We start from the raw sequence: 22,636 nt of genomic DNA, 5'->3' as shown, positions 1-22,636 counted from the left end.
AACCATTAAAACAATACAAAACCCATATATTAGTCCCTAACTGCAGAGTTAACCGTGTGCTATGTGAACAAGGTTCACCCGGCAGAGGTTACATAAAACAGTGCCCGCACCAGTTAGCCATGTCGGAACCGCGAGGACTTAACCTTGGAGCGAAACCGTGCGGAGAAAGTCACGTGAACAAGGCAGAAGACCGTAGTCAGGGATGTCATCGCCGCCGTTTGGGTTGACAGTTGCGGTCAGGGTTAACTGTTACCAAAACCGCCAGGGAGATGTGCTGTCACATGGCACGTCGCAAACTGTAAGCCGAGATCGCCGGGATGATGACCACAGAGGTGGCAGCTTGCGGTTAGACCGCGGCAATCACATGTTGGCCGTCCACTTCTCCGCCCGGTTAGCTAACGACTAACGGGTTTTTCACTTATCCAAAGTCTAAAGTGGGTTTGTAATTAAAGTTTGGTGCTATGTTAATTGAATGACCATGTAACCAATACCTAAGGTGTCATTTCATGACAAGATCGAGGGATATGAACCCAAATTTCAGACAGTTCATGCCAATCTTGGGCATAAGGAGTTAGGATGCATCTAAAACCTTATAAAACCGGAGTTGGACTCGTTGAAGGGGGATGAGTGGTTTTTGAGTTTTATGTGCAGATTCTGGAGGATATAGAGTCTATACTGCTTTTGTTTTCAGTGTAACAGGAGCATCGAGATTTGGAATTGGGAACCGTGACAGGCATTAGAAAGCTATTTCAGAGAGCTTTCTTGTGACAATGACCAGAAGTGCCTGCGTGCACAACCAGTCTTGTTAATTTGTTGTGTAATCGACCTCCTCGGATTCAATCTTAATAAAGCGGTCGCCCATCTTGAAAGCGGACCCGGAGATGTATTCCATCAGGGACGAACTCCGTAATCAATCTTGCTGTCTGGTATCGTTGTGTTTTTGCTGTTTTCACTTATGATTACATCTTGCTTATGTTTTAATTCTGTCGTCAATTCATTCCTTTCCAAGCAGTTCTCACGATAAAAGCACTTTCAGTTAACATTCAGTGCACTAATGGCGTTAATCAATTCTACATCAGTTTGACATATGATCATTTCATATCAGTCAAGGAGGTCCGAAACCTTTATATCAGTCCAAGATCTATTCATTGGTTGAAATACGAGCTCAAGGAAGGGTACATTCCAGTCTTGTTTCTTGTGGTATGGTGAGTGGATCAACCTCTCCTTGTAAGAACCTTGTAAGAAGCATTTATTAGCTTATAAGAAGACTATATTTGAAGCTTATCAACGCACATACATCTGAGGCTACTTGCTCAAGGAAATTTGGGAGGAAAATCAGAAGTAAAGGTTTGAGACATAAAGGTACTAAGTCTAAAAGTGAAATCTGAAGCGATATCTCTGTGAAATTCCTGAGACATAACAAAAAGTGCGAAAGCATAGAGACAATGTTTTATCTCCATATAAAAGGGACTATGATTCAAAGAAATCCGAATTCTGTACCACATCGTGCCTCATCTCTGTTCAAGTGACATTCAAATTGTGACAGATCAGAAGAAGACCATGTATGACATCCAAATTTGTGGAAAAATAACTAGATTGAGCATGGAAGTTATCGCTATGAAGGCATCAATGATGACACCAAATAACATAACCACTTGTCCAAGATCCGAACTATACAAGGCATCCAAAATTTTCTGAGTAGTCAAGTCCAAGAATACATATAATGAATTTCTCTGAGGAAGAATCCAATATCCCATTCTGTAGCAGCGTGAGAAAAGTTCTGTGGCTCTATTATGCAAATTCTGCAACAATATATGTTTCCGTCTCTTATACATTTTTGTGACAATGTCTGTGATTATATGCGAACTCTGAAACACATTGGTTTGTGGGACGTTACTCCATATGATATATGCAAAGGACAGAAGTTTGTTTGTTATAAAAATCTAAGGATACAGGTTGACTTCGTTACAGTGATCTAAGGATACAAGTTGACCTCTGAAGTTGACCTCGTTACAGTGGAGAACATATCTGTGACTTTTTTGTTTTGGCTCTTTGGAAGATCACCTTGTTAGTGGTATATAGTGAAAGGAACTGAAACTGTGAGGACTATCTCTATAATTTTGTGAACTCTGTGAAAGAACTGTGATAAGTGATCTGAAGATTATGGAAAGACTAAAACCTCCATTATAAACGATGTATGTGCAAAGAACGTTGTAAGCAGCCCAAAGAAATATCCATTGTTAGCATCCTAGTTCAAAGATTGAAGGTCTGAGGTATCTTTGTTGAAGAGAGATAAAACATGTCAACTGAAGGAAAAGGACCGGATCTTTGCAAGGATGGATAGGTAAGGTTGAAGAGGTACATATAATTTTTGTTCATTTCAAAAGTTGTCTTGCAATCAATGACGTATGTCAATTATATTGCTTAGATTGCTAAGTCTACTAGGTTATGAAGAATCTAGGAATAACTTGTAGAGTAAGCTAACAATCTTATGCTCTCTTGAAAGATAGTGTCGTATTATAAAAGAAGTCTGTATAGATATATTAGAGATCGTTATGTTAGTAAATGGATTCTTTCCTTACATATGAAGACAAGGTTTTTGTGGTCAAGAATGAAATCTCATGTATGGAAGGCTTGCCAATAATATTTCTAGGGTTTGCAACTAACACATTGATACACTTGTAAGACTTGCAAATCTAAAAGTTGGAAGGTTTTGAAGATTCTGAATATTGAAGCTGCTAGCGGTTGTAAACTCTAGCAAAGGTTTGAATTAGAAAACTCTAGGGACAAAAACCCTAACTAATTGTTTCTGCTGGAAAAAGAAGATTTATATCTTGGAAATGACAGATATGACATCTTGCTGATATGGGGACAAGGATGGTGAAAATAACAAAAGGACTAAGATTAAGAGGGAGCTGACTTTTCTCAAAAGATAAGTACTCTACATCTCCTTTCCATGTTTTCTATTGTTGCTATTATATTTGTACCTTGCTCAATTATATTTGTTCTTTATGACTTCTAATAAAGTTTGCAGATCGATTGTAAGAACTGCCCAAGACTTGAAAGCAGATGAAAGAATAGAAAGAACATAGCAAAGCACGAAGATGGAAGAATGTGATTGCAGAAAGAAAGAGCAGTTTGAAGGTTCTCTCAGTAAGAAGGAGAGGTTCAAGTTAAGATGATTGCCTCAGTTAGAAGAGTTACTCCAGATTTTGAGGAAGCTTCATAAATAAAGAAGACCTCAAATTTTGATAAGGAAAAACTCATGAAGAAATATTGACTTCTGACCGAGTTGGAAGCAAAAGTTGACATGTAGGATCTTACACTACAACTTGAGACTTGAGGATACATCGTTTGGGTTGGTAGTGCTAATGATGAGTAGAGATACTACTGATGGTTAGGATCTGTTATGGTTTCCTGGAAGAGCCTGAAGTAGAATTCTGTTGCATTGTAGAGGCATAAGATGTGGTAGTTGGTCCAATTAGCTATGAAATTGTTTGGCTCTATAAAATGTTTGATGGACTATTTGACGATGTGTTGGATTCCATCGTGATTCTCTACAAAGATTGTCAAGAACTTGGCTTTTCATAGAAGATGGAAGCGCTTGATGATTCGAGAGTATGGTGCAGATAGGAGCCAAGAAGCTACAAACAAGATCTCCATGGATGAACATGTAACTGATGTAAGGGAAGTATGAGTAGTTCCGACACAAGCTTGGGCTTGTAGTTATTTCCTCCTTGGATGAGAGGGAGTGAGGATCTCTTACCTGGTTGAGAGGGAGTGAGGATGGACATCGTCTCCATGTGTCATGTACTGTGACCAGGGCGAACCGCTGTAAGTCTAGTGCATGAACATGGGTAGGGAGAATGGTGGATTGGATAAGCATCTTGGCTAACATTCTTGAGTCTTTCGCTGTGACCAAGACTAACAGCCATAAGAGTCAAGTAAATGGACTTGGTAAAGAATGGTAACTTTTCATTGGGATTAGGAAATGGTCCTGTGAGGACATACCTTGGGAACACCTAGGTGGGCTATGTGCCTTGAGAGGCAGTGCTGTCCAAATTAATACATCCCGACATTGTGCTTTGATCTAGTGGAGAGATAGAGTGTACTTGTCAAGGCCTTGGTAGTTTGACAATGCTGGTTATGATGATGCTATCATCATTGATGCTTATCAATCCGGATCCTTTCTTATAGAAGTTCTCAACTTGAGAATATCTTGATAAGTCTTTATGAATACCACCCTAGTTAAGAGGTTGTGTTGAAATTTGTAACTAGGTTCAATCTTCATAATTGTCATTGTACTTGTATCAATATGTATTTCATGTAAAACCAAAAAGAAGAAAAATTATTTTTATTATTTTTATTGTCAAGCATGTTCTTCATGCTTTGTTTTGGTCAAAAGAAAATATTAAAGGGCATGTTATTCGTAACCCTTGTAAAAGAAGAAAATTCGAATTTTTGTAAGTGTCATTTGTCTCTTCGAGTTGCCAAGTCAGCCTTCTAGGAAGACAATTCAGCCTGCCCAAAGGACGTGTCCTTTCATATGAAGGGACAACTATATATTGACATATGTACTCCTTCAATTGGCAAGTAATTAATGCATATATGTGAAGAAGAACTTTAGATATCTAAGTCATACCTTTCTATAGTATATGAGCTTGATAAGACACTATGTTTATGTAAAAAGGACGATCTACAAGAAGGCCACGATTCCTAAAAAATGCGAGCTACAAAAGTAACAATATCTCTATGATGATACTAGCTTCTGTTAGTTTTTGTAGCATCGGATGTGTTCTAGCCACAAAATTTGATAGAGAGGCTGGAATTCAGGAGATCTTCAAAACCCAGAGGTCATTTATGGAAATTCTGCCTAGAAATGACTTAATTAGATTATTAGCCAGTTTTTAAATATTTCCTAAGTCTAAACTTAGGGAATATGGTTGATTAATCATAATTAATTAATTCAAGGTGTGAATGATCTAGAAACTCACACATATCGACTTCAAGCTAATCCTAGCCATTGATTAAGATTTAATCTTGGCCGTTGGAGTCCCAACAGAGGATTATAAGAAGAAGTCGATGGGCACTTGGAGAAGACACTTGAGAGGTTCGATTTCATGAGCAGATTGATTTCCTGAGTAGCAGCAATCAGTTGTAGGAGAGAGAGCCAGTGAGATCGAAGCAGTGAGTGAGGGGAAGGGACAGTGATATGGAGGAAAGATTTTCTAGATCCGGAGAAGCAGTAGCAAGAGGGCTGAGTTATCCCAGAGAGGCAGTGCTGAGGGACTGCGTAGTTGCTTCAGCTAGGCTGTTTGATTTGGAGAGAAGAAAATCGTTCTCAGTTCCAGCGGCCAGGAAGAAGTCCCATAGGGTCAGAGAGGCAATTTCCTCAACATCCAAAGGCCGAACGACTTCATCAAAGCCTAGTCTGAAGCAAGCTGTCTAGCCAGCTACGCGGAGCTCTAGGAGGCCAAGTTTTTGATAGAGAAAGCCAAGCCAAAGATTGCTTGTCGGAGAAGGGTAATTCCCTTCAGTATTTTGCCCAAATTTTCTTGCTGTTTTGATTGCTAGTTGGGCATCCATAAATGTACTCATATTTCACTGCTGCATAATAAAATAAAACCCTCACCGCGGCACCATTTTTCTCAAGTTGGGTTTTTCCGAGGACATTGGTCCAAAAATAATTGTGTTCTTTTATGTGTGTGTGCTAGCATTTCTTCCAAGGTTTATTCTTCTGCAATTTTATTTGTGTAGGTTGCAGTGTGAGTTATTTAGTATTTGTAGGAAACAATAAATAAATTGTTAATCTAAAATAACAATCACGAGAATAATTTTCAGTTGCTGCAATAGGATTCCGATTGTGGAATTTTCACATGGTATCAGAGCGCAGTTTCGCTGTTCAGTGTGGGTAGCAGGTCGAAACCCTAGAGGCAACACAGTGACTTTGTTGAGAGGTCGAGTTTCTTGAGGAGATTTGATTTTTCTGAGTGAGGGACAGAGAAATTCGATCTCTCCAGATCGAGGGATTCTAGAGGCAGAGAGAGTAACCCAATATTTTCGTAGAGCAGATCTCTAGCTGGACGCAGAAGTTTTGCAGCAGTTTGCTAGAGCAGAGTTAGCGTCGGGTGGAAGAAGAACACACACTGAGGGAAAATTTTCCTCAGGGAACTTCTAGTCTCAAGAAATTCGATTTCCCTTGTAGATCAATAGTCGTTATGAGCAGAGCTTCTCACTCTAGAAGGGAGTGCGAATAGCCTAGCAAAAACTGAGTAGAAGGGAAGAGGAGATTTTCGAAATTTTGTTGAGATGGCCACCGCTGGACTTCGTGATCACGATAGGTTGGATGGTGCTTCCAACTATGTCATCTGGAAGGCAAGGATATCCTTCCTTTTGGATGAATATGGTTTGAAGCCATATATTGATGCAGTGGTAGCAATGCCCCAAGATGCAGATCCGTTGAAGGAGTATAGAAAGGAGATGGTGTGGGCGAAGAGGTTGATCCTAGATGGAGTTTGGGATCACATTGTTTCACACATAGCTTGCAAAGGCACTACCAAAGAGATGTGGGAGACTCTCTCCACGCTGTACCGGGGCACTTCCGAGCAACGGAAGATGTACTTAGAAGAGAAGCTGAGATGCATCACGATGTAGAACGGGGAAGGCATAGTCCCCTTCCTTACCAGGATTTAGGAGGTTCGAGACCAATTGTCAGTTGTTGGTGCAACGCCTCAACCCACAGAGCGGTTGGCACTAAACAATGTCTCTGAGGAGTGGCAGATATTCGTCCAAAGTATTTTGGGCAGAGATACCTTGCGAAGTTGGGACAGGATGTGGGCTGATTTGTAGCAGGAAGAGTTGAGGTGAGCTCTTTTAAAGAGCTCCATCAATGGCAGCAGGAGCGGACAAAAACAGGTGAAGGAGGAGGAGAATGTGGCCCTCGCATCGAAGGGTCCCTGTCAGGGACGGGGAGTAGAGGAAGAAGGACCCATCGAAGGTCAAGTGCTTCAGATGTGGTGAGCTTGGTCACTACAGTACCCAATGTCCTCTTAGGAAGAAGGACAAGGAGGAGAGGTAGGACCAACAAGTAACTTCGACAGAGATCGATAGGATTTCCTCCATGCTGGAGGAAGACTTCGCCATGTTTGATGATATACCTCCAGGAGTGAGGTGGGGTGACTTAGTGTTGTAGACCCAAAGTGCTACAAAAGGGCACGATCCTTGAGGAGGTCCACCTCATGGCTCAATACCTTGTTACGGGGGCCCACAGTATTCAGTAGCAGGGTGGATCAGTGGCAGTAGATGCAGTCAAAGGTCGAGTGACAGTTGTAGAGACTAGTAGCAGGGAGCGCAGTGCAGAGTTGGCAGCAGTGCAGTTGGCACAATGTAGAGTAAGCAACAACGCAAATTCTTCAGTGATAGTGCAGATACTAGCAGTAGTGTTAAATTATGGTATGTTCTATGCTTAGAGAAGTTTACTTCAAATCTTTTTATTAGCCATTGTTTAGCAATCACATAAACATAAAATAAAGTGCAGATAGAACATTAAACGATTGACAAAAAACAAGCCAAGACAAGAGACACAAGATGTGGCGGCTAGCCAGGGACAAACCCCAATGTGGGGAACCCTTTGATCAATTCTTCTTTAATCTTCAATAGTTCAGCAGAAAGAAATAGTACAATTTAGAATTCTGTAATTTTATAACAACAACGGCAAACCCTAAATCAACAAAGTCAAACTTGGTCAAAACAACCCTAGATTGACTTCTAGTCAACTTGAAGAACTCGGTCTTCAACAACTATCTTCCACAGCCCAAAACAATCCACAATAATCAGTCAAAACAATAGTGAAAAGTTCAGCAATCTGCGGTCAACCCTAACCAGTCAACGCAGCCCCTAAAAAGACAGTGCAGGTCTTCCCTTGGTCAACGCTCCATAAAACAGCCTAGCATTTGGTCAACACAGCGCTAGAAATGTCAACGTTGCCCAGAAAGTCAACGATGCCTTAAATGCTGCCCTAATTCAGTCAACGCTGCCCTAATTCGTCCTTCTTGCTTGCCCAATAAGATGATGAGAGAGAAGATGAGCTGAGATGAGATGAGTTGATAATGAATCAACCTCACTTGTACTTATATGATTTGCTGGGCATGTGTGCCACACATTTAGCTGCTGGCCGACCTTGACAATTTGTCAAGTAAATACAAATAAATTCATATCTCCATAAATACTTGTCGGAATCGGATGATCTTTAGATCAATCCTACACCTCTCGACAAGAGGAATCTAGGAAAAATATCAGCTGCCATAAATAAGGTGACCCACATGGAGTTTGGCCCTAGTTTCCAATTTTAACACTCCCTCTCAACTAGGGAGAACTCCATCTGCTAATCCGTCTGACCGTTGGTCCTATCCTTGCCATCAAATGCACTGCCTTGCACTGCTTGGCTTTGCTCTGCTCTACTGAACTATGAAGAAGAAGAAATGATCGAGGATGTATCATACCTTCCTCCACTAACCCGAAGTCAGTCTCAGAGTGTGTCATACCACTCTCAATGATCCCAGATCAATATCATTGAGCCCAGATCAATGGAGTTCATCCTAGCATAGGGAGTATGGTAGATACAACGATGCGTCCATCGATAGTACTACTAATGGTCCCTAACCCCATTTCCCTACTCATTGATCAGATGAGAGGTACTTCCCATGAGTCCCAGAATGCATGGGTAGGATGCCTTGATAAGAGAACTAATCATCCTGTCCACAAGAGAACGAATCATCTTGTTCAACAGTCGCCACGTGAGAACTAATCATCCTACCCACAGGAGAACTAATCACCCTGTCCCACAGTCGCCACGGGGTGTCACTGGGGAAGGTTGAACCTTTCACCCTGTACTTAGCAGACCACCAGGGGAGGGTGAGTCGCTATGTGGTCACATGTCACTCCAAGAAGCACCCCGCGCTCCCTTGGAGCTCCCAGAGCTCAATGTATGCATCATACACGACCCTCATAAGAGGGTCTCTCAACGACACGAAGTCGTTCTCGGAAAGTCAAGAATTTGACCTTTCCCAGGGGCTTTGTCAAAATGTCGGTGACCTGTTCATCTATACCGATATGTTGGAGCCTTATCGCTCCCCGCTGCACCATATCTCGAATATAGTGGTACCTGCTATCGATATGCTTGGAGCGATCATGAAATACGAGATTCTCTGATAAACGAATCCCGCTCTGGTTGTCACACAGGATCACGGTAGTATCCAATGTAAATCCAAACAGCTCACTGAAGAGCTTCCGCAACCAGACCGCCTCACAAGAGGCCATACTAGTAGTAATGTGCTCTGCCTCGGCGGTGCTCAAAGCTACCGACTTCTGCTTCCTGCTCATCCAGGATATCGAGGCAGATCCCAAAGAGAAACAACACCCAAAAGTTCTCTTTCTGTCCACCACATTGCCTGCCTAATCAACGTCGGTATATCCATGTAGTCTCACATTTCTAGCAGTGTATCTCAACCCATCAGTGATTGTGCCACGAAGATATCTCAACAGATTCTTGGCAACCAATCCAATGTGTGTGGTGAGGCTCAACCATATGTTGACTCAATGTGTTGACTGCAAAACATATATCCGGAGGGGAGTTCACTAAGAACATCAATGCTCTGATGAGTTGACGATACTCGGTAACATTTTGTAAAACAGGTCCGACAGCACTACTGCTTAACTTCTTGAAGTCAAGCTCCATCGAGGTAGTCACGGGCTTGCAGTCCACCATACCGAATCTCTCCAATATCTTCACCACATAGTTTCCTTGAGATAGGGAAATCTCCCCTGGTTTCTGCTAGACTTCTAGTCCTAGGAAATAGTGCATCAGTCCTAGGTCCTTCATCTCGAACTCGGAAGCCAACTCCCTCTTACATTTGAGAATGAGAGGGTCTGCACCTGTCAGAAAGAAGTTTTCAACGTACAACACCAGTATGAGAGGTTTGTCATCTTCAACCTTAAAGTAAAGATTAGGGTCGGCTTCACTCCTAGTGAATCCCAGCTTCATCAAGTAGCTATCAATCCTCTTATACCATGCTCGGGGTGCTTGCTTCAGCCCATAGAGGTCTTTTTTCAACCTGCACACGTGAGATTCCTGGTCGTGAATTTCAAATCCTTCGGGTTGTTCCACATAGATTTCCTCTTTGATCGAACCATGCAAGAATGAAGTCTTGACATCCATCTGATGTATGTTCCATCCTTGCGAAGCAGCAAGGGCTATGATCGAGCGGATGGTGGTGTATCGGCAACAGGGGCAAATATCTCGTCATAGTCTTATACTTTTCAATGCTTCCATCAGCTCCATGCTTTATCTTGTAAAGCCATTTTGAAGTGACAACGACTTTGTCCTGGGGTCTGGGGACCACATCCCAAACATCGTTTTTCATGATGGATTCATATTCCTCAGTCATAGCATCCTTCTAGACTTGATGCTTGACAACTTCTGCAAATGATGAAGGCTCATTTTGGATGATTGTGCTCATGATGGTCAAGTATCCCTGATACCTGGCTGGCTTCTTACTTTCCTAGAAAGTCCCTTTGGGTGCAATGTGTCCTTCAACATCATCAAGTGTCCCCCTAAGCCATGAAGGCTTCTTCCTAGAAGAGGAAGGCTCTTGCGGAGGGGGATCAATAGGATCCATACTACATAGGTTATTCCACATCGGGCATCGTCATCTTCCTTTTCCTCCTGTTTCCTGGTGTCGACTTCTTTAGATTCCCTTAGAGTAGGAAGATTGTCAACTTTGCTAAGAGCCATATCTTCGTCAAAGGTGACATCATGGCTAATCTCGACTTCCCTTTGACCAGCCACATAGATTCTATAGCCCTTGGTATTTTCACTATAGCCCACGAAGCTTCCTTTCTTTCTAGAGGCACCCAATTTATTCCTTTTCTCTTTCGGCACATGAAAATATTCAGGACTTCCAAAAATTCTAAAATGAGATACGTCATGTTTCTTACCAGTGAATATCTCTTCGGGAGTCTTGGAACCTAATGCTTGATGAAGGCATCGGTTTTGCACATATACGGTGATATTCGCAACTTCTGCCCATAGAAACTTCGGAAGTCTTTGATCATGGAGCATAGCACAAACGACTTCCACAATCGTACAATTCTTCCTTTCCGCCACACCATTTTGCTCAGGAGTATATGGTGTTGTAGTCTCCCTCTTAATGCCAACCTCTTTGCAAAATTCATGGAACTCATTGGATTCATACTAAGTCCCATTATCAGTCCTTAAGATCTTGATCTTCTTTTCGGTTCGATTGTCGATCAAGGCTTTAAAGTGACGAAACCAGGAGAACACTTCATCCTAATTTTTCAAGAAGTATATCCAAGTCTTGCGAGAATAATCATCTGTAAAAGTGAGGTAATATAAATATCCTCCCAAGGAGTTCACAGGCATCATACCAGATAATAGATATGTTTGAGTGAACCAATTGCAATATATCAGAGGTCTTGCTTTGGCTTGAGGGGAATGGTCCCCTTTTGAGCTTTCCTTCGGCACATCCCGGACATACACCTTCTCGCTCTAATTTGAACTTGGGCATCCCAATCACCATTTTTCTCACATCGGGTAGAGCTTTATAATGAAGGTGAGCAAACGTCCGACGCCCTGGTTCGGACTGAAGAGATGTGTCACAAGACATGACACCCAACGGACTTCCTCCAACCTGATATAATGAATCAACTCGAAACCCAAGAGTGAAAGCATCTTTAAAGTTCTTTTTCCATACATGTACCTTGCCATCGATGAAGGCCACCTTGTAGCCTTTGTCTTCCATTGCCGAAATGGACACTAGGTTCTTTTTGAGATCAGGTACATATAGGACTTCTTGTAAATGAATTGTATTTCCCTGATTCAATTGAAGAGTGACATTCCCTATGCCTTTCACGGGATATTTTGAGTTGTCCCCAAGAACAATTTCCAGGTTGGTCTCCTTCTCTATCAGATTAGAGAGAGCTTCTTTGTAACCAGTGAAGTGCCTTGAGGCACCACTATCAATAAGCCAATTTCCTAGTGAGTCCGGGGGAGCAATAGTAGAGAGGGTCGCTAGTAAATAATATTCATCTTGCTTATTGTTAACAACGTTAGATTTATACCTGGAGTTTCTTGCCTTCTTGAAGGGTTGACCTCTTCCTTGATTTCCAACATTCCTTTTACCTTTGCCATTGGACCAACCATTCCTTTGATTGACTTGAGAGTGATTTTGGTCATCGTCATGGTGTGAGCCCCTTTTATTAGGGCACTCCCTCGCATAGTGGCCCATTTTGTTGCACTTGTAACATCATCCTTTTCTTCCACCTTTCGGTCCGGCCTTTCCTTTGGATTTAGCCTCGGAATGGTTTCTTCTTTTAGCATGAGAAGAAAAGGTAGAGGGATTGCCTTTAATTGCGGGTATTTCTTGCTCTTCCATCCTTGTTTCTTCTTGAACGCATCTTGCCATCAATTCCTCAAATCCAGGAATTACATTATTGTTCAGAAGAGTAGTCCTGAATAAATACCATTTAGGTGGCAAGCCTCTGAGAGTTGTGATAGTCATTTCCCTGTCAGGAACTACTTCCCCAATAGATAGGAGATCATTCTTGATCTCAGTGATCCTTAAGAAATATGTTTGCATACTCTCATCTTTGCCCTTCTTAATTTCCTTCAACTTATTTCTAAGGAACAAAACTTGATTTGCATCATTAACTTTGAATAAACTCACCAGTCTATCGTAGATTTCCTTGGAGGTGGTCAACTTGGAAACATAGGCCACCTGGGACTTGTCGATAGAGTCCCGGATGATCTTCTTTGCTTTGACTTCTCCCTTGGTCCACTTGTTCTTTGCAACAACGGATGCATTTGATGGAGGCTCAACAATTCTGCCTCTCACATGGTCCAACACTACTGTTCTTCTAATTTCAGATTGAGAGACATCTTCCATCCGTGATAGTCAGACTTCTCACGGAGTTTGTCTTCAGCGGGGAAGTGTGCTGAGGACCCCATGACTTCTTTAAGATTGCTTCAACAACCTTCGGTGATTGCTCTAGCTCTTGCTCTTGCTTGGGCTTTATCTTCACCTCAGCTCTAATACCATGTTAAATTATGGTATGTTCTATGCTTAAAGCAGTTTACTTCAAATATTTTTATTAGCCACTGTTTAGCAATCACATAAACATAAAGTAAAGTGCAGATAGAACATTAAACGATCGACAAAAAACAAGCCAAGACAAGAGACACAAGATGTGGTGGCTAGCCAGGGACAAACCCCAATGTGGGGAAACCCTTTGATCAATTCTTCTTTAATCTTCAATAGTTCAGCAGAGAGAAATAGTAGTGTTGTTAAAATCGCGATAAAATCGCGATTTTATCGGAAAATCGCGATTTTTTCGCAAAACCGATTTTATCGCGATTTTTATCCATAAAAATCGGCCATTTTTTTTAATCGCGAGTTTTTCAAAAAATCGCGATTTTTTCGAAAAAATCGCGATTTTTAGCGAAAAAATCGCAGGGCACGGGGGCAGCGGGCGTTTTATATGGAAATTCGATTTTTTTTTTATTTCATTGAGCAGTCCGCGCGGAGGAGGAGGAGAAGAAGTGAGGGAGAGGAGCTGAAGGGTTGCCGTCGGATTTGGGAGCGAATCCAAGCGTTTTTAGGAGGAATCCAAACCAAGATCACCAATTTGTCCATAAACCAGGTATGTAGATTAATTTTTTTTTGTTTTGCTTCTATAAAAACTTTGTTTTTCATTGTTTTTAAAGAATTTTTGGAAATTTTTCATTGATTTGGGATGGGTTATTTGTTATGACTATGAGAACCAATTTTTTATTTTTATTTTCTCATTTTTTTTAAACATTGTTTATTTTTTTTGAATTTTCATTGTTTTTTGGCATTTGCCATTGGCATTTGGTTGGGTAACTTGGGTTTGGAAATTGGGATTTTGGAAATAATTAACTTGTAATTTTGTAAATGCTAAATTGTAATTTGTATTATGTAATCCTAAATTCTTATTTCCTAATCCTTATTTTTCCATAGGTTTGCAAATTCAAAATTCAAAAACAAACATGCCAAGGAAATTGGATCCTTTCTGGGAATATGGTGACCCTAAAACTCCGAATGATAGACAAAACTTGTATTGCAAGTTGTGTGGAAAGGAGATATTCGGGGGGGTGTACAGGTTGAAGTTCCACCTTGCAAAAATCCCTGGACGTGATGTGGTGCCCTGTCCTAATACAAATGCTGAAATTATCCGAAAAGCCATGAGAGCATTGGGAGAATTAGAGCACTCTAAAGAGGCCAAAGAAGAACTCAAAAGGCAACTAAAAAGGTCAGCTGAAGGAAGTGGGCCAAGTGGCACTGGTTCTACTGCAGCGTCAGTCAATCCGGTAGCTGCATCATCATTTTTTGTTCCTCGAACCACATCTGGTGCACAACCAACTATTGGTTCAATGATGAAAAGAACTGAAAAAGAACAAGCTGACAAGTTGATGACAAAATTTCTCCTCTGGAGTGATATTCCTTTCAACATTGTAAGGAATAATCCATTTTTCCAACCTACTGTTGATGCTATTGCCAGTGTTGGCTCGGGGTACAAAATCCCTTCTCTTCATGATTTCAGAGGCCGGCTTCTTCAAGATGAAAAGCGTGACTGCACCCAAAGATTGGAGGATTTTAGGGAATCCTGGGCACAAACAGGATGCACTGTTATGTCAGATGGTTGGACTGACCAAAAGGGGAGAACCCTTATAAACTTCTTGGTTAGTTGTCCCAGGGGGACTATGTTTATCAAATCTATTGATGCAACTCATCAAATCAAAGATGCAAAAAATTTATGTGATTTGCTGGATGTGTTTATTTTGGAGGTGGGTGCAGAAAATGTTGTCCAAGTCATAACGGACAACGCTGCAAATTATGTTGCTGCTGGTAGAATGCTTATGGACAGGCATCCTACTTTATTTTGGACACCTTGTGCTGCCCATTGTATTGATTTGATGTTAGAGGACATAGGGAAAATTCCCTTTGTCAAAGAGACTGTTGACTCATCAAAAAGCATCACAAAATTTATTTACAATCACACATCTGTGCTTAGCTTGATGAGAAAATGCACCAACAACAAAGAGTTGGTGCGCCCCGCCATTACACGGTTTGCGACGAGTTTCATATCTCTTCAATCCCTCTTGAAATCTATGTGGGATTTGAAGAGAATGTTTGTTTCAGAGGAGTGGCGTTCTTCGCCAATGAGCCGCAAACCAGAAGGAGAGGCCGTCTGCAGACTTGTTTCATACCAAGAAGACTTCTGGGCGGGAGTGCAGGAGGTGTGCGCTGTCACTGAACCTTTGGTAAAGGTTCTTCGGTTGGTAGATGGTGAGAAGCCCGCAATGGGCTATTTGTATGAAGCCATGGACAGGGCCAAAGAAGCCATTCGGTCCTACTATGATGACAAGGGAGATGATGGGTTCCAGAGACAACTCCTTCTATGGAACGTCATTGATGAGCGATGGAACAACACACTCCATCGTCCCATTCATGCTGCTGGGCTTTTCCTGAACCCTACATTTTCTTATGCATGTGGGTTTGATTTTGATGCTGAGATCATGGATGGATTATTAACCTGTGTCCAGAAGATGGTGAGAACTCCAGAACAACGTATGGAGATCTCTAAACAAATTGAGACGTATAAGATGTCAGGTGGCACATTTGGCTTTGATATGGCTATCTTTGATAGGACGGTCAAAATGCCAGGTATTTTTTAGTTTGTAACTTTGTACTTTGTAACTTTGTTTCAAATTTCATTGTCTCTTCAAATTCCATTTTTTTCTTATGTTTATTTGTAATTTTGTTGTAGCCGCATGGTGGAAGATGTATGGTGGCAGAGTACCCCTTTTGCAAAAGCTTGCCATACGTATCCTCAGCCAAACATGCAGCTCCTCGGGATGTGAGCGCAATTGGAGTGTATTTGAAAAAATACACAACAAGAAGCGCAATAGGTTAACAACTTAACACTTAAACATTTAAAATATTGCAAATTTCCAAATAAATTTTTGAATTCATTAAACAATATTTTTTTTATAATATTAATTATTAATTATTATTTCATGAACTTTGTACAGGTTGGAGTCCCGTAGACTTAATGACATGGTCTATGTCTACTACAATCTTCGATTGTGGGTGAGGCAACTAGACAAGACACCTGATATGGATGCCATCTCATTGGATGAGATTGACACCACTGCTGAATGGAGGGTTGAGACCGAGAGGCCTCTCATGGATCCCACTGAGGATTGGTTAGTGCAGGATGAGGGGGAGGAGGAGGAGGGGGAGGAGGAGGAGGAGGAGGAGCAGGAGCAGGAGCAGGAGCAGGAGGAGGAGGAGTTGGAGGAGCAGGAGGAGGAGGTGACACCGCCTACCCGGGCTACCACTAGAGGACGTGGTCTCTGTCTACCTACAGTAGCTGCTACTTCTACAGCTACTTCTTCAGCTTCTAGAGCACGTCAGACTCCACTGCCATTTCCACCACCACAGGCACCAGCATCTTCATCTAGGGGGAAAGGGAAAGCAGTGACATTTTCTCGCAAGAGGGGCAAAGGAAATCAATAGGATTAGAGTCTTAGACTTTCATTTTATTGTATATGACATTATGACATGATGAGATACATTATCATATTTTTTGTTGATATTTTGAGGCTGAGTTGGGACTCAGGACTTACTATTCAGGACATGATTCAATGTTATGTGTGATTTTAGCGCTAGAAATGATATTAAACATCTTATATATTAGTTTTTTTATCATATTTATGTGTCAATGTATTTATTTTATGTTGTAGATGGTTTAGATATTAAAAAAAATGAAAAAAAATGAATATTTTTGTGCCAAACGATTTTTTCCCGATTTTTTCCGATTTTTTCCCGATTTTAACAATTTTTTCCGCTTTTTTCCCGGCGCCGATTAAATCCCGATCGCGCTTTTAACAACATTGAGAAATAGTACAATTCAAAATTCTGTAATTTTATAACAGCAGCAACAAAACCTAAATCAGCAAAGTCAAACTTGGTCAAAACAACCCTGGATTGACTTCTAGTTAACTTGAAGAACTTGGTCTTCAACAACAATCTTCAACAACCCAAAACAGTCCACAATAATCAGTCAAAACAACAATCAAAAGTTCAACAATCTGCGGTCAGCCCTAACTAGTCAACACTGGTCAACCTTCAAGGCAACGCAGCCCCTAAAAAGTCAGCGCAGGTCTTCCCTTGGTCAACGCTTCATAAAACAGCCCAACATATGGTCAACGCAGCCCTAGCAATGTCAACGCTACCCAGAAAGTCAACGATGCCCTAAATGTTGCCCTAATTCAGTCAACGCTGCCCTATTTCGTCCTTCTTCTTGCACATGTGAGAGAAGCTTCCCTAATTCGTCCTTCTTGCTAGCCCAATAAGATGATGAGAGAGAAGATGAGTTGAGATGAGATGAGTTGATAATGAATCAACCTCATTTGTACTTATATGATTTGTTGGGCATGTGTGCCACACATTTAGCTGCTGGCCGACCTTGACAATTTGTCAAGTAAATACAAATAAATTCATATCTCCATAAATACTTGTCGGAATCGGATGATCTTCAGATCAATCCTACACCTCTCGACAAGAGGAATCTAGGAAAAATATCAGCTGCCATAAATAAGGTGACCCACATGGAGTTTGGCCTTAGTTGCCAATTTTAACAAATAGTCAGAGATTCGGGTGACAGATGCATCATACTGATCACAATTGATTCCGTATTTAGGATGCTTCTCAGTTGCAGTTGCAGCCACAACAAATGAGAGGGAGTTGTAGTGCAGATGTAGTGTTGGCAATAGTTCAGTAGCAACACAGATGCAACACATATCAGAGTTGCATAGTGGTTGGTGGGCAACAACTGCCAGACATCAACTGCGTGATAGGGGATGATGCAGAGACAGGGTGCTACTACAGGTTGGGCAGTAGAGCACTAGGACACATTCCTCGCTAAGAGGGAGTGTTAGTTTTTGTAGTATCAGATGTGTTCTAGCAATGAAATTTGGTAGAGAGGCTAGAATACAGGAGATCTCCAAAACCCAGAAATCATTTATGGAAATTCCGCCTAGAAATGACTTAATTAGATTATTAGCCAGTTTTTAAAGATTTCCTAAGTCCAAACTTAGGGAATATAGTTAATTAATCAGAATTAATTAAGTCAAGATGTGAATGATCTAGAAACTCACACAGATCGACTTCAAGTTAATCCTAGCCATCGATTAAGATTTAATCTTGGCCGTTGGCGTCCCAACAGAGGATTATAAGAAGAAGTCGATGGGTACTTGGAGAAGACACTTGAGAGGTTCGATTTTATGAACATATCGATTTCTTGAGTAGCAGCAGTCAACTGCTGGAGAGAGAGCCAGTGAGATCGATGCAGTGAGTGAGGGGTAGGGATAGTGAACCTAAGGAAATATTTTGCAGATCCAAAGAGGTAGCAGCAAGAGGGTTGAGTTAGTCTAGAGAGGCAGTGCTGAGGGATTGCGTAGTTGCTTCATCCAAGCAGTTCGATTTGGAGAGAAGAAATCATTCTTAGTTCCAGAGGTCAGGAAGAAGTCCAGGTAGTTTCCTCAGCATCCAAAGGCAGAATGACTTCATCAGAGCCCAATCCGAAGCAAGCCGTCCAGTCAGCTACGCAGAGGCTGACACAGAGCTCCAGGAGGCCGAGTTTTTGATAGAGAGAGCCAAGCCAAAGATTGCTTGTGAGAGAAGGGTAATTCCCTTCAGTATTTTGCCTAGATTTTCTTATTGTTTGGATTTCCAGTTGGGGATCCATAGATGTACTCAGATTTCACTACTGCATAATAAAATAAAACCCTCACCGCTGCACTGGTTTTCCCAAGTTGGGTTTTTTTGGGGACATTGGTCCAAAAATAATTGTGTTATTTTGTGTGTGTGCTAGCATTTCTTTCAACGTTTCTTCTTCCACAATTTTATTTGTGTAGGTTGCAGTGTGAGTAATTCAGTATTTGCTGTAGGAAACAGTAAATAAATTGTTAATCTAAAATAACAATTAGGAGAATAATTTCCAGTTGCTGCAATAGGATTCTGGTTGTGGAATTTTCACAGTTTCTAGCAGTACATTATCTCTGTGATGATACGAGTTTCTAGTAGTACATTATCTCTATTTGTCATGCGAGCTATAGGTAGGCCAACCTTTGAGTATTATGCGAGCTACAGGAAGGTCAATCTCTGTTTATCATGAGAGCTACAGGAAGGCTAAACTCTTTGTATAATACAAGCTACAAAAAGGGTATAACTTCTGTGAAATATGAGCTACATATCCCCATGGGATGAGGCATCTAAATGACAGACATGGCAGATTGATTAACTATTTTGTGGACAAAACATGTCATAGTTTGGAGGGTTGACTTGGCTATTGGATCACTGGTTAATTTGACTTGAATTTCTCTTGTTGATGAAGAATCTATAAGGAAAGGATTGATGGGTTTTCCCCTTGTGGGTTTTTCCCTGGCCTCTAGCCTAAGCTTTGGTGTCTCCTGTCTCTTGTCCACTATGATCCTTATTTTTTCTTGTATTTGAATGGCAATTGCTTGATGAATAATGAAGAAAATCTAAAAAGAACACTAAACATCTTCACAAGTAATTATCATAACTAGTTCTCTCTTGCATTGGAATTTCAACAGGTAGCGCTAATCAACATAGTTTCACGAAGGCCTTAGAATGGCTAGAGCCTATACACATTAAAAAGGTGAAGCTTAGGAGTTAAAGAGATAATAAATTTGATCTGATAAAATATTCTACTGCAGGAAACGTAGACCAGCAAAGACAATACTCAAGTTGGGAAAGGAATAACCTTGAGAAAAGTACAAAAATTGAGTATGAAGACCCTTAGCAATGTTGGAAATGAAATCCTTGAAGATTACCTTTGGTTTGGGGCTAGAAATGATGATATACCTTGCTGTTATACAACTGTAAATCTGCAATTTTGTGGAAATTTGCAGAAACCAACAAGAAAAAACCCACTTTGGGGGCTTTTACAAGCCCAAAAATGATCTAGAAACCTATGGATATTGATTGGAAAAGTTAGTACAATGAAAGAGGAACAAAATGAGTCTACTAGCATTCCAATTGACTGAGCATTTAGATTGTTATTCAAATTTGGAAATTGTTACTCAGATTTAGGGTCCAATCCCCAAGGGTTGAAAAGCTATGTTCCACCAAGAGTCCGGTGCGGGAGGCACACAAGGGGGACGTATGGGAGTACCCTCAATTTTTAGGGAAATTTCAGGGGTGCGGGGGGGGCGTCAGGGTATATATATATAAAATTCAAGTTCATATTCAGTAATGAAAGCATAAATAGACTAATAGTAATAGTAAATACATTGATCCACACATAAAATTTAAATTCATAATTGAATTAAATAATGACATACATTGATCCATCCTCATCCTTCATTTTGATACATACAACATTCATATGATATAGTCATCATTCATTCATACCATGAGATTCAATAATGAAATGTTCAAATACATTGATCCATATCATTCATAATTCTATAATCTACATTGTTTTAAAAATTGAATTCATCATTCTAGAATCTAAATTAAAATTTAAAAGAAAAATAGACTAGTATATTACTATATACTAGATATTGAAGTTGAACACTAAAATAGTAAATTACTGAATTCAAAATTGATATAACTCAAAGTCTCAAACTCAAAAATAGTTAAGGGTGAGGAGTCAATAATTGGTCTGAGGTCATCAATATCTAGTGTCACACAAATTTAAAAGTAAAAATGGACAATGAAGACTGAAAAAAGTCAACATCAAGGAGTCAATCTCAATGATTGGTCCTCTACATTAAGTGTTATTAGACAAATTTGAGGGGGGATGCATCAACCCTCAAAAGCGGACACCCAGAAGCACTCCCTTTGAGGGGGGGGCGCCCAGAAGCACCCCCTTTGGGGAGTCGTGTCCCGTAAAGGGGATGCCCAGAAGCACCCCTTTTGAGGGGGGACACCTAGAAGCACCCCTTTTGGGGATTCATGTCCCCCACATTAGGCAAACACACCCCCTGCGTCTCCCTAAGACTCCCCAAAAGGGGTGCATGAGGAAATGCAACTCCAGACGTCCCCCCATCCCGGGTGCGTGCACTCGACCCTGGGGGACGTGTCCCTGTGGAACACTGTTGAAAAGTGGAAGTGCCTCAATCAAGATGAAGTTTGTGGAAATTGTTAAGATAGTTGAAAAAAGCTTCCAAAGATTAGTAATAATCAATTAAAATGCTTTAGAAATGCAGCTTGGGATTAGAAGTTTTAGAATCAACCTTTCACAAATCCCAAGGCGATGGATTTTATCAATCTTTGAGCTGCAAATGCTGAAGGAAAATTTTAGATTGCTAAAATCACCTTCAAAACCCTCACAATAATGTTAGATGATCAACTAATGCTCAAAGAGAGCAGGTGGCTAGCATTTTAATATTCAATGGGGCATGTTCTCAAAAAGAGCATGTGCTCACAGAGTATTTTCTCCTTCAAATACACTGCATAATTAGCCTCAAATCCACTTTAGCACTCATAGAGAATCAACCTTTTAACTCATTGTACATTAACCTTTTACCCTTGCTGTTCAAGTGTCCTTCCTTGAACAAACTTCAAATACCACACTCAACAACTCAAATTCTTCAGACAGTAAGACTGGCCTCTTCTTAGGCCTATAGTGCCTCAACCCTCTTCTATAGGTCCTAGAGGCCTCTTGACCCTCTTTCCTGCTTGTGGCGTAGCTTCAAAAAACTATGACCCTTCTCTGTCTTGTCATCTGAGACCTTTCGACCTGCCTCGTCAGAAGTCTAGGGCTTATGTCCCCACACAAGACATAGATCTGAACCAACAACGTTGTTTCTCCTTGACCAAGACCTCAAACAGAACTCAACAGTGTCAAGAACCCTTAACGTCAACTATTTTTGCACCTTCTAGCAGATCAAAGTTTGGAGAAATAATTTTGGCCTCCTTCTTTGGGGATGATACATTTCCACTTCAAATCTGTGACTTCCCTCTTGGCTTATGCTCTCACAAGATGAATTGCTATAATTTAGCATTGTTCAGATTCATGGAAACCCTCTAGTTTGCCCTCGATCCTCAACATTTCTGGTCAAACTGGTTGAGGCACTTGACCTCCTTCAAAGGATGTAACTACTAACAGCATGAACAAATCTTCTTCATTGGTCTTGATCAAACCCTAAACAAAACTCAGCCTTGCTCTTCATCCCTCCAAGATATCGGTTACCTTGCTGCTTCTCTAACCCTTTGAATCGACCTCATAGAACATATGGTAACCTTGTTGCAGTCTTCTTCCAAGAGCAAATCTTGACCTCCATGAGCATAACTCAACCCTCCACTAGGGCACACCTTGCACAAGAGAGGTCACATATCTCTTGCACATAATGAACCTCTCCTTGGCTCTCCTCTATTTATCCTTTTTCCTTTGGGTCATTTAGGAAACCTATAGACTTGGGGTTTTAGCCTCTCAACCCATTAGAATAAATAATTGTTTTCTTTTGGTCCTAAAACCATTGCGTTGGGTCCAAAACCCCACT

At 41.0% G+C, this 22,636-nt stretch overlaps 2 protein-coding genes across 3 annotated transcripts in view; both read left to right on the top strand.

Annotated features, from left to right (window-relative positions):
- The window catches only part of LOC149192623 (exonuclease V, chloroplastic-like), a 210,594-nt gene that overhangs the window by 150,474 nt on the left and 37,484 nt on the right, over positions 1-22,636 (top strand). The gene's annotated exons all lie outside the window — the stretch shown is intronic.
- LOC149192624 (uncharacterized) lies at positions 14,507-16,315 on the top strand. Its single transcript, XM_089406172.1, has 2 exons — positions 14,507-16,006; positions 16,130-16,315. Exon 1 carries the CDS (start codon positions 14,507-14,509, stop codon positions 15,770-15,772), a length of 1,266 nt encoding a protein of 421 aa, XP_089262298.1. The 3' UTR covers positions 15,773-16,006; positions 16,130-16,315.

The sequence above is a fragment of the Pinus tabuliformis genome, chromosome 2_2 (assembly GCF_031772625.1).
Source record: "Pinus tabuliformis cultivar Carrire ecotype Pingquan chromosome 2_2, CPIR1, whole genome shotgun sequence".
Taxonomy (NCBI): Eukaryota; Viridiplantae; Streptophyta; class Pinopsida; order Pinales; family Pinaceae; genus Pinus; species Pinus tabuliformis.
The sequence above is the reverse complement of the archived record's forward strand: the minus strand, read 5'-3'. Positions and strand labels throughout refer to the sequence as shown.

What these genes read in the sequence shown, in the direction of transcription:
- LOC149192624 (XM_089406172.1), top strand. Translation starts at nt 14,507, where the DNA reads ATGACAAAATTTCTCCTCTGGAGTGATATTCCTTTCAACATTGTAAGG.